General features: G+C 38.9%; 1 protein-coding gene across 29 annotated transcripts in view; it reads left to right on the top strand.

The window, feature by feature from the left end:
• DLG2 (discs large MAGUK scaffold protein 2) overlaps positions 1-16,590 on the top strand; it is a 998,920-nt gene that overhangs the window by 491,205 nt on the left and 491,125 nt on the right. Inside the window, exon 1 of one of the 29 annotated variants that reach the window (XM_061457977.1) lies at positions 12,987-13,416. The exons of 26 other annotated variants lie outside the window; for them this stretch is intronic. In XM_061457977.1, the coding sequence (XP_061313961.1) occupies positions 13,339-13,416 (78 nt within the window). In that variant the 5' untranslated portion in view covers positions 12,987-13,338. Of the gene's footprint in view, positions 1-12,986; positions 13,417-16,590 lie in introns of those variants that run through there. 2 more of the 29 variants (XM_061457980.1, XM_061457983.1) reach the window with 2 other exon arrangements.

The following is a 16,590-nucleotide window of genomic DNA, read 5'->3' as shown; positions in this document are numbered from 1 at the left end:
TTTGCCACTGACTACTGTGGGACCTGTGATGTCAAGCTTAGACTGAGACACGTAACTTGTAGATGTCTAAAAAAAAGTCAAATCATGCCTTGATATAGCCTTTGTAAACATCCTATAGTACTAAACAGAAAATGTTCACTTGCATTTTTTCATGAGTTGACAGACAAATATGTAATTATATCCCTGCTGTATAGTTAATTATTATAGTTACGACTAAAACTCAGAAGAGCATTTGATAAGATTGGTGACATTCAAAGACATCGTAGTCTCAGTATACTTTTTTGACTCTTATTTCCAATGGCCTTCTAAAAGGTTGGATTGAAAATACCTGGGTTTGTGTTCCAGACACAGATGCTCAGTTAAGTCAACAGAGGCATAACGTCATCCCACCGTACTTTAAATATACGCAAAGTATACATTCATGCTATGGAGCTGTGCACTCCTATGCACATCCTCTTCAACAACTTGCTGTGGAATTCTGCTGGAAGCAGCTAGGATTGGGTAGCAGAATAATGATCTGGCATAAAACATAACAAAAATAACAATTTATAATATTAATTGGAAGGTCAAGAAAAGAACAGGGAGATGGAAAAGGAAATAAAGTCACAGTAGCTTGAGACTGTGTCTACTGTTTGACTTTTTTTTTTTTTACACAGCATGGATATACAGAAAAGGTTTTGAGTTTCAGTATTAAGCATATTCTGAGTGAATGCCAGATAGAGATTTCCTTTAAAAAAAAAAAAAACAAAAAAAAATTAGAAAATCTGGCTTATGCATCAGACTACAACTGCTGTGCCCAGAATACAGAACCAGTGGCATCCAGAAAAGGAGTACCTCTTGGAAAACTTCAAGTATTCTTGAGCATTAATAAAAGGATTCTAGTTATTGTCCAGGCTGACATCTCATATTGCCAACACTTCATTCCACAGTGCTGTGTGAAGGGTCATGACATCTGTCTCGTGCAGTAACTTAGAAAATAAAGTGACTCACAACTGCATATCTGACACACCCCAGTCTTTGGACTTCTCTCTTTCCACTCCCACTGCCCTAGTTATCTTCGCAGACTGTCTGTAACTGTGTCCTGGAGACAGATGGCTGTTATGTGTTGGCTCAGCTATTTTATCCTCATTTTCTTTGAATCTTTTTGTCTGAAGATGGATACGTTAGCTCCTGGATGCTGCCAAAGATGAGCATTTGAGAAGCTGATAAAAGATGTGGCCTAATTATGTATGAGGCTATTTATCGAGTATGACGTTCTTAGTCACTTAAATGACACACATGTAAATAAGCATAAATCCACAAAATGCCTAGGCTTCTTGGACAGGCGATAAACTTACCTTTCTGATTCCCACAGCAATATTGGTATTTGTTAATCAACCTGCCTGCCTCTATAATAAACTCCTGTAGCTCTCAGTGTGTGGCCTCATAAAATGCTTTGTAAAAATATGCTCCTCCCTAAGAGATTCAGACCAGCTGTTAAGCCAGCTAGCTGAACAGCTCTGCTCAGTTGCCGTCTCATTAGAGTTATGCGCATTACTGAATCCTTGCTTTTTGAATCTTGTTGATATAATGCTTTAGTTTGCATTAAAAATGTGATATGGAATCTGTGTTGTCTCTGCAGAAATGTTCTATCGTATGTGTGGATTCAAATTTAGGTTTTTAAAAATAATACTAATGTACATCATAACACAGATGTGGAGAGTTATTTAATAGCAAAAAACGTGCTTGCTCATGGGAAAAGCAGTGTCATTCAGATTATTTAATACTATGGGCTATGATCACAGCTGACGAAAGGATAAATTGCTCATTCTTGCATAGCTTCTCCTCTTCGTGTAGGATAAATTACACCAGAGTTAAGTGCCAGAATCAGTACTTATTTATAAATGAATTCAGGGCTTTTATGGTTGTCGATTTTTATTTTCATTGACCTGTGGGTACACTTCTAAAGTACTTTCACATGTATTGAGAAGCCTAATTAAGTGAAAGATATTACTTTTTGTAGCTTTCCAAAGTCTTTTAGGCTTTCTGCTTGTTAAAGAAAATGCAGTTGGATGAATCAAACGTGTGCGGCTTTTGGAGCCAATGGTTTGACCTTTCTTCCCAACTGAGGAATTACTTGTAGATCATTTGGCTGGTGATGACAATAGTTAGATATGTTGTAAATGCCTAAACCATTTAGGCAAGCTTTAGTTTTTTGCCATTGTATGCAATACTGTCTGGAACATAGAAACAGGCAGGCTCCCCGTTCCAAGTGACTAGGCAATCTTTCTATAAATTCTTGTATAGTTCCTAAACCTCTGAAATATGTTGAAGCAGAAGTGAGGCTTTGCCACAGTCATGAGAGAGAAAAAAATGTCATTCATTAATCAAAACTCCCATTTAAATCAGTGGAAGAAGAGAATTTAACGCTCGGGTATTATGAAGGGGGTGGGTTGGCTGGTGTTTGTTTGAACTGAAGCATCCTACAGAGCACCCTAGATATAACTGTATTCACCCTATGTATAACTCTGTCTACGTCCTGAAATTATTACTGGGAAAATTTTGGTGCATGATATGAATCAACTACAACTTTTACGGTAACAAAATCCCCATTAGGAACATACTGAGTTTAAAACAAATGTTATCTATTATGATGGTGGTTTAGAGTCATATTTTACTTACAATCCTGATTTTAAAACCTTCCCAAAAAGGACACACAAGTAAAACAAGTATTAAAAGTGATATTCAGTAACATTTTAAGACAGTATTTGTTGCCCTGACTAGGCCTTATCTATACACATAAGGAACACAGACTGGATGTTTAAATGTAGTTCAGCTTATATCAGCTTTAGCAGTCTCCCTCACACTATGCATGGAAAAGCATTGTGGAAAATTGCCTCACTTTCTGAAGGCTAGAACTTTGCAAGTGGTTTGTAATTAATTTTGTTATCTTGGGCTTTCAAAGGTTACACGCTTTCTTGTAATTTTCGACCAGTTTCAACTTCAGTGACTTTATTTACATATATTTCCAGCATGTCTTGAAATTACTTTCTTTTTTCTTTGCATTCTCTTGAATTTACATTTGTAATGTAGCTTTCCTGCCACTACATCATGTTCAGTGCTTGTGCAACTTAAAATGCAGGTCTTCCTCAGCAAGGTACATTGCACACTCCTAAATGTACAGCTGTGGAGGCTGAAACCTAGGCTATGTGCCCTGTGCTAGATACAGCTGAAATTGTGACTTGTAAAGTACTGTCTGGTGTTTCTTATCTCTTTGCATGGGCAAAGAAACGCAAGATGTAACATATATCCATTACATATATCTTGGGATATGCATTGAGCATGCAATGAAAGCCAAAGGATTAGTGTGCTCTTTCATGTGTTTGTTCTGATGGAAATCCCATAGGTAGGAACAGCATGTTTTGGTACTGAGTTGTTGCCCTGAAGTATACTGAGGTCATGCATTCATATAGCATATTTGTGTTGTCATGTTATGTTCTAAGTTTTAATGGTGATTTATTGCTCATAACAAATAAGGAATATACCTTTTGATTACCTCTAGTGTGCTTCAGGCTGAAACCATGTGAGGCTGGAAGATTATGCTGATGGTTTACCTCATCATTAAATCACAACAAACTCCCAACGCTTTTGTGTAATGCATTTGCAATCCACCATCTCTTTGTTGTCTTCCTACAGCATTACTATAGGCAGAGTATCTTCTCAGGTAAATAGGTATTACTTAATCCATTACTTTTAAGAAGCAAAAAAACCCCAATAGATGTCTATTACATACTTTATAGGGAAAGCTTGCAAGCAAGAAAAAGACATGTCAGAAGGTATTAAAAAAACCCACGCTTTTGGTGGTGGGATGTGCTTAACCTTAAGATTATGACTGTGGAAGTGCTAGGCAGGTTAGTGTGAGGAAGACTGGAAGCACTCCCCTTATTATCCATTGAATGTGGGGCTTGCTGTAACAAAGATCTAATCCACATCAGAGCTGGGAGTCACCATAACCCAGACAAACTGCTATCATTAACTGCAAGACTGGTAGGCTGTGACAACCAGCAGTATCCAGGAGCCTGACCCTGCTAGGATAAGGTGGTGTAGAAGTCTGGGGCCTTTTATCACTTTTATCTTCACTGAACCTTTCAAGACTTCCAAATGGCAAAGAGGACAAAAGTGGAGAGAATAAGAATGTTTCTCTTAAGATCAGAGTGCCCTCCAATGCTGGGAATGGGCTTTTGGCACATTGCTCATTACTTAATTATCTCGGCTGGAAGCAGAAAGACTTTTTGAGCTTTTGCTTCAGTTCACTATTTAGCTGGCTCTCCTAGAGTCATACAACAAATAACTGGAGTCCTTGGAGATGCTTGTTCTGGTGCATCACCATGTGGAAAGCAAAGATGAGTTATGAAAATCTGGGTATATTCAATCTTTTATGTGTTTAGCTGTGGGAGTGGTGGAGAAACAGTTCTTTGTTCAACTTTTCTTCTGCTTCTGGGAGGTCTAGGCATGAAATATGGTGCTTACCAGTATACATGAAAAATAAGCAGATATGTTCTTGCTTTTGTGGTGGTACTTCTCCTTAAGATGCTTTTCTAAAAGTTCACAGAAGTTCATTCTAGCATCTTCACGGTGTCTGGGTGACATGTGAGAACATAACCGGTGTGCCCAGCTTGGCAGAAATCAATTTGCAGAAAAGTGTGGGAGAACCTTTCTGCCTGCAAGATGCATGAATCCAAAGGAAGTATTTCCAGTGAGATGTGCAGAACAGAGATTTTAAAAATACCTGTTGACTGGGATCCCGAGGGAAAGCTAAATGTAAATTTAATTTAGACAGCAGAATTGACAGCTCTGGAGAAGGCTGAAATGTTCTCACTTTTGATGGAAAAAGAAAGATAAATATTTTGACAATTTCAAGGAACATTTTCAAATTTTTCTGCTGGTTAGAGAGCTCAAAAAGTTTGTTTTCTTGAAACACTCAGATTAAATCTAAAAACTTCAAAGTGTTTGAAAAGATGATTTTTTTTTTTTATTGTTGTCCAAAAAAGCTATGACAATTTTTGTGGACTTTTTTTATCAGCTCTACTCCGTCTGTTATCAAAGTATATCCCACTAGCCATATGCTGCCTCAATTCTCCCTCTGGTTTTCAAAGTGCCAAAATACTTTGCAATAAAAATTTTACCTCCACAACTGTTTCTTATGTTTGTAGTAAGGAACGGGAGTAAAGTGGACTGGGGTTGCTCTCAAATAATATTGATTAAGAAAACATTGTGTGGCAAATTTTTTCTGACTTTTTGTTAGCAGATAATGAATTGAGGTGTGTTTTAAACAGGTAAATCTACTCTTTATATTTTAACATTTGCTATAGGTTTTTCTACTTCTGAAGATCTTCTTATAGGCTTAAGAATAACTTCTCCTTGACCTCATATTCCTTTACAGTTCTTTTCCTTTTCCGGTCCAATTGGGTATAACACCACCATTTATTACTGCTATTGCTAAAATCACCTTATTACATGTCACATTAGAATGAAGCATTTGAGTAATCAGTTTTGTTATGGACTCACACAGACCTTTCAGCAGAGTTCTGTAAGGTTCTGTATTAACCAGTGTGGGGATAGATGCTCTCTTTTTCCTTAATACTTTCTATCACATTGCTTCACATTTATTAATATTTTTATCTTTAGGCTGTCCCAGTGTGGTAGAACATTATTCTTTTCATTTTAAGAGCAAGCAGCTGGCTTGAAAAAAATAATTAAGCTCATGCAGAAGAATTTTAGCAGAATCAAGACAGAAAACCTGTTGTCTGGTCCGCTATGATTTGGGCTGTCCTTTGTTTTGTTGAGCAACAAGAATGTGGTGAGCTAGTTCAGAAGCATGGAGACCTCTTGTTTCTGCCTGTAGGAAACAAGAATTGCAGCCAGTCCTGGGTAAAGATTTGTTTAGCTAGTCTACTTACTAGTAGACCATCTGATATTTGGAGGGGTTAAGTAGAGCATCTTTACCTCCATGCTTCTTCTCTTTTGTATTTTGGCAAGAATACATTGCTTTTTTAAAAAAAAATCTGTGTTCAGCAACTAAAGTGTTCATCTATATTCTTAATGGTTTGTCTCTGAAATTACTGAACTTCCCAACTGACATTGAACTGTTGAACTGTAAGGCCTCTTCCCATAAGCTGTGAGGCTCGCAGCTTAGGAAAGCTGAGAACAGAGGTAAAAATGAAGAATCGAAACGGAAATTGGCAGAGGTCATTACCTGTTGTGTTTGTTTCTTCCCCACGTGTGGGTTATGTTTTTAACATACATTAAAAAGGCAGGTTAGAAGCCTCTGGAGGGTAGAGGGTAGTAGGGGCTTCTCAGGTGGGGTATGGCCCAGCCAACAGCAGAATAGGGCTGGAGACAGTTACAGCTGGTAGTGGGGGACTGCTGCTCTGGCAGAAGCTTGGGAGAGTGACCAAGGGCAGCCCAGCCCCTGAGATTACAGTGTTTGGTGTGCATGTGCTGCAGGAACTCTGCTGCTGCTTAGAAATGGGCTTAGCCCACCCAGGTATACATACATGTAACTGCCTACAAGGATATAGTGGCATGCAGCTAGTTTATAACTATCTCATTTGATGTCATTACTTGTAATTCCTTAATGCTTCATATGAAACCTTATTTCTTGTGCATGAGGGTTAACTGGAGAGATTGGATAAGGATAAGGGGTAAGTATATTCACCTCAAACTATTAAATGATCTTAGGTCATAGGAATCCATGTGTTTCGCTGATAACTTGCTATAACTTGTGGTGATTCTGCTTAAACTGGCTTAAATGTTTCTCTTGAGGCTGATAAAGCAAAAGTGAGATTTAAGGAGGTCTTTGAAAGAAAAGGCAGCTTATAATCAGCCAGGAATAACATAATGTTTATGATAGGATGATATTCCCGTTCTTGTGCCTGCAGTGTTTTTTTGGGGGGTTCTTTGTGAGATGAACAGCTCATTAAAGACTGCCTCATTTACTGCTGCTAAAAAAAAAAAATCATATGGAAAGGATATCTCTGTGGTCTTTGTGGGTAGATAAATGCATATAAATGGATTTGCCTGCTCGGACAGCTTGCCGGTTCTGGACAGACTAGCACAGAACTAAGTTATAGAGAGGGCTTGCCAACTCTGCTTGGCTTTGGCCATGGCATACCCTGTGGCCACACAGCTGGGAGGGAGGAGATTTCGGGCTCCCAGGCAGCATGCAGATTCTCTTATTTCCTTTATGGCTGTTATCAAGCCACTTAGTGCCTTACCTCATCCCCTTCTGAAATAGAGGTATAATATTCCATCATCACACAGACTTATTCATTCATACAAAGAAAATAAAGGTACTTGAACACTACAAGATGGGAGTCATATGCACAGCACTGTAATGTAAGTGTTTCTACACTGAATTCAGTTTTGTTCATGGTTATATTTGGCAAGTCCCTTGCAAAATTGCATTGGTGACACACATAAGCACTGCTTGCAATGTGTGGCTCCTTCTTTCTTTTTCCTTCCCAAAGGATAAATTTTGTAGTTTATATTATTTCCTGTAGGAGTACTTGCCATGCGAATACATAAGTGTACCACGTACACTGTGCTTTGATTTGATACAAGAATCTGAGCAGCATAATGGCACACCTGAGTGTTTTATGCACCATTTCAGTTGTGATTTCTTAACGTAGCATGAAGAGGTTTAAAAATTTCTAGCAGAAAGGTAAAGCAGGATCCAATCTGTGCTGAGCTAGGGACAAAGACAAGAATAAAGTGGCATTTTTCAAGTTTTTATCTATTTCTAAGGCTCCTAATGGTTGTTATATTGCTTGTGTGACTCACTGGAGTTTCCTATGCACCCGCAGAAATTAGAGTGGAAAATCAATTTCTAAAATCAAAATTAAGTACCATAATTAGGTTTGTCTCCATTCCAAGGCTTAACAAATAAAGGTGGAAAAAGAACTAAATCTAAAACATTCTCTCACGTCATTACTTTGTAAAGTACCACAATACATCCATGTGTCTTAGTGTTTACTATAGGACTTCTTTCATTTCGGTTTCTTGTGCTTCCAAAGTTAAAGCTTTATTTCATGCAGTTATGTAGCAAGGGACATCATCCTATCTTGTCTTGACCTGTTACACCACAAGTAGCAAGTTGAGTGCTGTCTATTACATCAAATAATAGCAGAATAGAAAAGTAGAAGTGATAATTGCATGGAATATGGCACAATTTGGGGGGCCTCACACTTAAAGGTGATGCATGAGAGTAAACACTTGGATTTTATTTCTTTACTGCTCCACATCCTGTGACATTGTGTATGAAATTCTCCATGCCCTCTGCTAGAAGACAGTTGTGCCATACATCAGAGAAGGTGACAGGGATGTCTGCACACGGTATCTTGCATTTTAAAGGGGAAGTTAGACCTGGGGCAAACATGCAATGTCACAGTTGTGTTTCTGAAAGCATAATTTCTAAAGGGAAAAGATTCGGTACAAGAAATATTAAGGGAATATAAAAACTTAAATTGGAAAAGAACAGCACGAACCTCTGCCATCTTTAATACAAACATTTCATTTCTTTGTTTTCCTTTTTTTTATCCCATTATGCTTCATCTTCTGCATTTTGTTGTTGGGTTTAGTTTTTTTTTCTCCCCCTCTGCAACATTTCATTGTCAGGATATGTGACTGTTCTCAGAACCGCAATGTTCTGTTCTGGTCATTGTCTTAGATGCTTCAATTTGGCATTTAGGTTTTAAGCAATTTGGGTTTACTCATCTTAAAAATCCAGGCATAAGTGATAGAATTTAAAAGAAATTATTAAAGAAAAAAAATCTGTTACAAAACATCAAAGCTGGTAGAAAATGTATGAGTAGAAACTTAAATGTTTGATACTGGTGAGGTCGCACCTTGAATCCTGTGTTCAGTTCTGGGACCCTCACTACAAAAGAGACATTGAAGTGGTGGAGCGGGGACAGAGAAGGGCGATGGAGCTGGTGCAGGGTCTGGAGCACAAGTGTGATGGGGAATGGCTCAGGGACCTGGGGGCATTTAGTCTGGAGAAGGCTCAGGGGAGACCTTATCGCTCTCTACAGCTGCCTGCAAGGAGGTTGTAGTTGAGGTGGGGTCAGTCTTTTCTCCCAAGTAAAAAGCAATAGAATAAGAGGAAACAGCCTCAAGCTGCACCAGGGGAGGTTTAGATTGGATATTAGGAAAAATGTTTTCCCTAAAACGGTTGTCAAGCATTAGAAGAGGCTGCCCAGGGCAGTGGTGGAGTCACCGTCCCTAGAGGGATTTAAAAGATGTGTAGATGTGGTGCTTGGGACACGGTTTAGTGGTGGACTTGGCAGTGCCTCTGTTTATAGCTAAGAATGAAAAATCAGGTCCTTACAAAATCTTTGGGACTTCCACCTTCTTTAATTGCTGTAAGGTCTGAATGCACAAAATTTATATCTTCTGGATGGAATAGCAGACATTGAGGTTCCTGTTTTTTCTAGTATTCTGGCCATTAAATAATATGGCTTGGCACCCTGCAACCGTGTAAGATAATTAGTTGTGCTGGGGATGGGAAATGATTGCTTGTACAGTCAGCCAGATCAATATCTGTTGTTGCCTAGTACTAAAAAACAAAGCTAGCTACCTTAGTTTCGCCTCATCAGCTCTGTTCCTGTATCCACAGCATGCCAACTCCTAACATATAAACCCTGAAGTGAAGAGGTTGTTTTAAATCTTCGCTATTTCCTTTTTAACTTGTCCCATTCAATGTCCATTTCACTGGAAACAGTTCTGCAAACCCTGGATGACTAATCTTTTCATCTGTCTACCCATTCTTACAAAAAAGGCATTATTGATGGCTCAACTTTATTTGTATTTTAAATAGTCCTGTCATCACATTTTATGACTACTGTGTGTATATATATTCAGAGAGAGGTAGGAGAGAAACAGAATCTACAACTAACATTTATCTTCACCACAGGTGTGTGAAGGGGAGCTTGACACCCCACGTGTGTGCTGTGAAAACTCAACCCTTAAGAGAAGATTAATGCCCTGTCTAAAGCAAAGCTGCACTTCCTCCCATGAGCTTAAGTAAAACAGCGGTGTTAAAATTGAAAAAGGACGTTAACCATCAGAAATACTGGTGATGCTCAGTGCATACAAACAGTTGGCAAGGTGTTTGAAACCACCATCTGTTTCAGTGCTGAGTATCAATTGCTGTTGCTTGCAATGTTGGGGGATCCATGTTATAAGAATCATAGGATTCGACTGTAGTCACTTTATGCTTATCCCATGCATCCACCTGTGGTAAGACCAATTTTTCTCATAGAAGCACAGAAATGCAGTGTAATGTACATCAGAGGTGTGGCTTACTGGAAACCACAGTCTTCTCTGCAGCAAGAAACCCCTTGTAAAATTTGCTCTTAACTGATTATCTGCTGTCTGTGATAGTATTGCTGTTCAATTGCATGCATCTCTCCACCCTTGTAGCGTAGCACTTCAGTGAGCAAGTTAAAGTACATATTACTCCTGTGAGAAGACAGCAGCTGGGAGCTCCAATTCTTCTTCTAAAGCAGTTTGGCTTGTAGCACTTCTGTAAAATGCAGGCTCTGTTATGGTTACAGTAAAATATTAATAATAATAAATTCCCTGGGTACCACTACAGTTCTAATAAACATGCTATTGACAATGTATGGCAGACTACTGCATGATGGAGCAGAAAAATGGCTTATAGCCTGGCCATTTCTATGTTGTAGGGTTTGGATGCATCTGCAGTTGCATGCAAATAGTTAAAAACGCACTTCTGATAAGAACCAGAATTAGGTATTTGGTGAGATTTATTCTTCCTGATCTAACGTTTTCAGTGGGTGGAGAAAATTACCTCCCTACTGCTTTGTCATTATTCCTTAAGTGAACAATGTATTCTATTTTTTTTTCCTTTAAGTGGGATGAATTGTGGCTTTTTATTGCTCTCTATTTTTCCTGAATAAATAGTTCAGTAAAGCTGCTAATGTTGATGATGGAAGTCATAAAAAAGAGGGTTTATTGTTTAATGAGTGTTTCCTTCAATTTTTCTCAGCAGCCTAATATACATAAGACTATATAAATAGTTGCTTGAGAGAATGTACTCTTCTTTTTGTTGTAGTGCAATGATGTCAAATTATTCTCTTCATAAAAACATGGCAGCAGAGTGGGAGAGGTGTTCTACTGTTTATGCAGATAAAACACGAGGTTTACTTTTTCCTGTTCTTTTTACTTTAACATTTACAGTGTTGGTTAAGCTGTGTAACGATGTGCTGCTTCTTGTCTCTTCTTTTTTTTTTCACCATCCATGTTTCCTTACAGCGATACCCCAGCTAGAAACAAGATCTCTGATTTCTTCCTAAGTTTTTCAGGCCATCTTTCTTCCTTCTCTTTCCTTTCCTCCGTTATAGGGCACTCTGTCATATCACAAACGTGGAGAGTGTTGTGAGTCTGCTACATGGCATAATAAAGGGCTTTGTACCTTGGAGAATCCATCTTACTATCAGCCCAGAGTGCTGGAGTGGTGTTACAGACAGATAGCTCTTCTGTATCAATTGTAGTCCAGATGAGACAAGATTTTACTCTGTTTTGTGGTCTTATAACTTTCTGACCACCGGGTATAACTAAATGTCCATATTGGAAGTAATTAGAAAGTGTTTTCTTCCCAGAAATACTACTAGTTACCAAATATTTTGTCAGAAGATTTTAGATGTTGAGCAAAACCCAAACATTTACCTTGGAGTTTCCTGGACAAAAAAAGTCACTATCTAAGAATTTCAGTTTAAAACCAACTTGCCATTTTAAAATATGTTGAAGGAATTCTTTGAACTCTTTATAATCTTAGTGGAATTGAGCAGTATATGCCTTCAGGCTCACAGCTTGGGCAATGCCATCCAGCTCCAGCAGTTTAGATGTTCTGTGTAAGTTTTAAGTGGGAGTAGAATATTTTGCCTTTTGAATTCATGCACCCTGGAGAAGATAGTTTCAGCAATTCTCTGAAAACCTTGGGGCAGAAAAAGTGTTTTCTTGGCCCCAAGAGTCCTATACTAGATTGCTATGAGTGTATTGCCTTTGCCATGGATCTGTTAGTTTTGATTTGCTCTTTAGCAAAGAATAGCAGAGCAGAAATTATCCTTTTTGTGCGCATCCTGAATGCAGTCCTGCACACAGGACAGCAGTGGTTCTCCCACATGTTGCTATATCCATAATTGTCGGTGGAAGGGCAATGGGCAGGATTTGGCCTATAATAGGTGTTATCAAATACAACACCCATCTGTGAACCCTGTATGTCTGCAGCTTTGATACTGGCTCTGGCTGGGAGGAACATCTGGTTAGTCATATGTTGGGAGCCAAAAGGGGTATGTCTCTGCTTATTGTTTAGAGATTATAACTGAAGAGAAGTGCAGGGGTTAAAGCTGGAATATCTGACAAAAGGATATTGGTACATTGCTGTTTCACTGCAAAAACAGGCATTCATAAGCACTTCTGACTCCTATTATGAAATAACTTGTGGGTAGAGGAGGGGGAAAAGCAAGCTTTGGTAAGGCAGAAGTTACAGATTAATTCAAAAACAACCAAAAAAAGGGATATTTTTCCTTTTTCTGGAGCCATTATCAAAGGAAAACAGAAGTCCTTGAGTGAGTCTTAAATCCTTCAGCAAAGCATGTATGACATCAGCAAGTGAACTGAACAGCTATGGTGCCTCTCTGTTGCGAACTGAAGCTAGGTAACAAAAATACCTCTGGATAGATCCCAAACCACTAGAACAAAGTAAAATCCATTTTTCTTTCACATCTTAATTGTAATGAAGCACGTAAAACACCTGTTCCTTCACCTTAATGGTTAATATACAGTTCTATTTTTGGCACCTCTGTACCCCTTTCCTTTCCTGCAGTGCTGTATATCTCAGATTTGAACTGCTGCTGCTTCTGTTGCATGCTGGCAAATCGGAGAGAGAACCAAGGAGTTAAATTTCAGAACAGGAGGAGAGGAGGTGAGCTGTCTGCTACAGTAGTTTACTGCAGCTTCCTTTCATACTGACACATATGTAGTTTGTGGTGACAGTGCTAAAGAACTGCAGACAAGCACTTAGCAGACTGGATGTGAGCTGGATGCAAAGATGCCTCACCCTGGACTTCCTGCTGGCAGTATGTAAATACACCTGCAGACTGGCCACACTGGGTGGTTTGTTTTTGTGTGGAAGGCAGCATGAGAGGACCTGACAGAGCAACAGAATAGTTGAGAGACCTTAACCAGCGTTAGATTTGTATCTCAGCTGTGGGGGAAGTTTTTTTGGCTTTTTCTTGTGCGCTGCATATTCAGACTGAAATCTTCATCACCACAATGTTTGCCTCTATCTGGTATGCCAAGAAGCTGGGACGCAGGTTTGTGCATAACGCCAGGAAAGCAAAATCAGAGAAGGTATGTTCCTAGTGGGAATATAAAGCCTTATGTCTCATGCAAGCTGCCTGCTGGAATCCTGTTGTATGTCTGGTTAGCTTTTCTTAATACCCTGAAAAACGACCTACTGCTATTTGTGATTTCACGCAAGAATCCTTGTATACTTCGCATGTTATTAAATACTGGGAAAAGATCCTTTTAAAAGTCTTCATGCCCTCTTTCATTAATTTTTTTCTTTCAAGATAAATGGCTGTACATCTGGTACATTGTGAGATAAGGGAGCACTCCAGTGAACTTGTTGCTGTGCTGCATTATTTTTACTAGTACAGTATTAGGCTCTTAAACAACCAGTGACTGCTGCTTGTATTTCCTATTCTAGTGTGGGACCAGCGAGAGCGTAATAGCATGTTAAGCATTTATAATGTTTGGGAATTTTGTTTCATGATACTTGTTGAAACTGTGCTGCAGCAGGGGTCCCTTTTATTTAAAAAGATGTAGGAATGTAAAAATGGTCATTGTTATGTTTTAGTAGTATTCTTCTTATAAAATTTAACTATGTCTAACCATCTGGTTTTTGGGAGTCCCTGTAGGTTAAGATATTTTGTCTTTTTTTTTCTCCATGAGCAAAACTTAAATTGGTTTAGAATTTGCAGTAATGATAACTGGGGGGATATCAAGACAATTGCCTTTTGTGCTAAATATAGAAAACATTTATTTAGTAGACCTGCATTCCAGTTATGTCTAAATTAACAAAAATAACCATTTTGAAAATGGAAGTAATACCTCTGTTATAAACTCAGCATTAGATTTGAGGGAGAAAAAAACTTCAATTGTTATGTTATAAAGTTACCTCATTAGGCTGGTAATGCTTTCTTCCTCTTTTCCTTGCTCTCTTTGATGCAGTCAAAGAATTTATAAATGGGTTGCTTTATTATATCTTTGATATGTCTTGTGCTATGCAATGCAGCCACCAATTCACTTAGTTATTCATTGCCTGAATTCCTCTGTACCTGGAAGAGCTCTTTACTTAGAGAAAATTGTTATATTTATGGCTGGGGGGGGGGAAGATTCTGCAAAATACTCCCAGTGATTAAAAAGGTGCTGTGTGATAATCATGGAATTTAAATATCCAAGCCATTGGGAAGTTTATCCAAATAATAGTGATTTATATATCGTATATCATATGCATAAGGGAAAACAGAAATGCAGACAGCTATACCAGGGACTGTCAAACTTTCTTTGCCTTTAAAAACAAAGGGGAGCATCGTGTGAACTCTCCTGCTGTTTGCATCTTGCTATGGGAGGAAAAAAAGTTGCAGTCTGGATCTTCGCTAGTCCTGAGGGGCTCCCTCCAGAGGAGCACTCGCTTTCAGGCTTCCTCCAAGATGACAGAGGCAGGATGAGTGGACACATTCCACTGCTGGCACAGTGGGGCTCACTCAGTAGCTTTATAAATAGATTTAGTCTGGATTGTTTAAAGCGTGTGTGTTTATAGATTGTTCCAAAAACCTTGAGAATTCTCATAAAACTGTGCCCGAGTATTCACTGAGAGAATATATTGAGTCTTGTAACAGAGACTAAGGCAATGCTTAAAAAAAAATTGCCTTTTTTTACTTCTGTCTTAATGTATTTGAAACATTTCTGTATAAATCTGTTATAATGCTACTTATTCAGCTCTATGAGACTATCAAAATAATCAAGATAACTCGGGTCCATTCTGCTCAAGCTTTCAAGCCTCATAATTTTCATAGACAAGCTGCTTTTTCAACGTTATTTGAGCATGATACTAGCATGTTTGCAAGGGAATTTTATTTTTGCCAGAAGTCAATAGGTATGCAAGAGAGCACGTTGTAAAATGTTTACTTATTGTCTTATAGCAGAAATAAGATTTCTTTCTTGGAGGTTAATTCCGTAATCAGGGCTTGGTTTTAGTTTTATGTCATTTTTCCATAAATCAATGGTGTTCGCCAATAAAGGCAGAAAATCCAAGTTCCTAGCAGGATGCTATTTCAATAAGTGCTATTGATGATTGGAAGCTGATCAACACTGACATCTTCAGTACAGTACCTTGGTAACAGGAGACCACAGATATGCAAATAGGTTTATTAAAAGGTACATTTAAAATACCATTTAATTGCACGGCTTGCTTTGGTTTTGCCTTTTTTTATATAATGGTTGAATAATCAAATTATTATGCAGTTTTTACCTTATATGCTTTCTTTTCTGGAAGAATAATTAGCTTTTCCTCCATGTGCATGATTTGAATTAAACATAGTTTTCCTAATGTGCTTTTGGAGGTAATAACATACAGCAATAATTTGTAATAGCCTATGTGTGCACAAAGATTTTTCTTGCAGTTAAAAGCAGGATAGCGGAGAAGAATATGGCTCCATAACAGATTTTTCTATGGTGTTTGGCTGCTTTGGATGAGTACAAGTCAAGAAATTCTTTTTTTTTTAAGGAGTATTTCCAGGAAACAGAAATTTTGAATAATCCTGTTTGTTTTCTTAGGATCAGGAAGAAAACTGGGGAGTGACATGGCAGAAGAGGGTTATGACATGGACTCACGTGCACACATGCACACACATCCTGATAGTGCACATCCTGACAGTGCAGTCCTTTAGAATGCTTTGAGCCTGTATTGTGCAGGGAGAGGAACTGAACTTGGATCTCAAGGTGGCTATTTAGGGAAATAGAGCTTCCAAGGTGCAAAACAGCATGCAGTGCCAGGGGGTGCACACGAAGGCAAGAGGAAGGATGATGATTTGGGCAGTCCTTTGTAGGATGTGCTAAGGCACTAATGTGACAGGGTGGTGCTCTGTGTGCTCCCATACCTGCGTGAAGGTGTCTGGTTATGGTGATGTGGATGGGCTTGGCCCCCACTGACTCCACAGCTCCCATCTTTTCCAAACTTGTAGTTCCCATCTCCATACCCCCAACTCCCTGTACCCCTCCAGGTCCTTATCTCCCCACACCTGAATATGGCAGTCCCTGCTTCTGGGAGAGCTGGCACACAAATTGCTTTGAAATAAGTGGGATGTGCTTGATCTTGACACTATGTGCCCTGCAGACTTTCTGCCTCAGGATTAGGGTTCACAGGAGGCAGATCTTGGCCTGTGCTGCAGAAGCTGTTTTGGGACTTGGTGAAAGGGGAAGGGTAAAGGGTACCAGTAAGTGCCAAAGAGTTGGGAGATT

The sequence above is a fragment of the Pezoporus flaviventris genome, unplaced genomic scaffold (assembly GCF_033815535.1).
Source record: "Pezoporus flaviventris isolate CSIRO_AGI_PZ_B2104156 unplaced genomic scaffold, CSIRO_AGI_Pfla_v1 ptg000025l, whole genome shotgun sequence".
Taxonomy (NCBI): Eukaryota; Metazoa; Chordata; class Aves; order Psittaciformes; family Psittacidae; genus Pezoporus; species Pezoporus flaviventris.
Note: the sequence above shows the minus strand (reverse complement) of the source record. Positions and strands in the feature narration are given on the sequence as shown.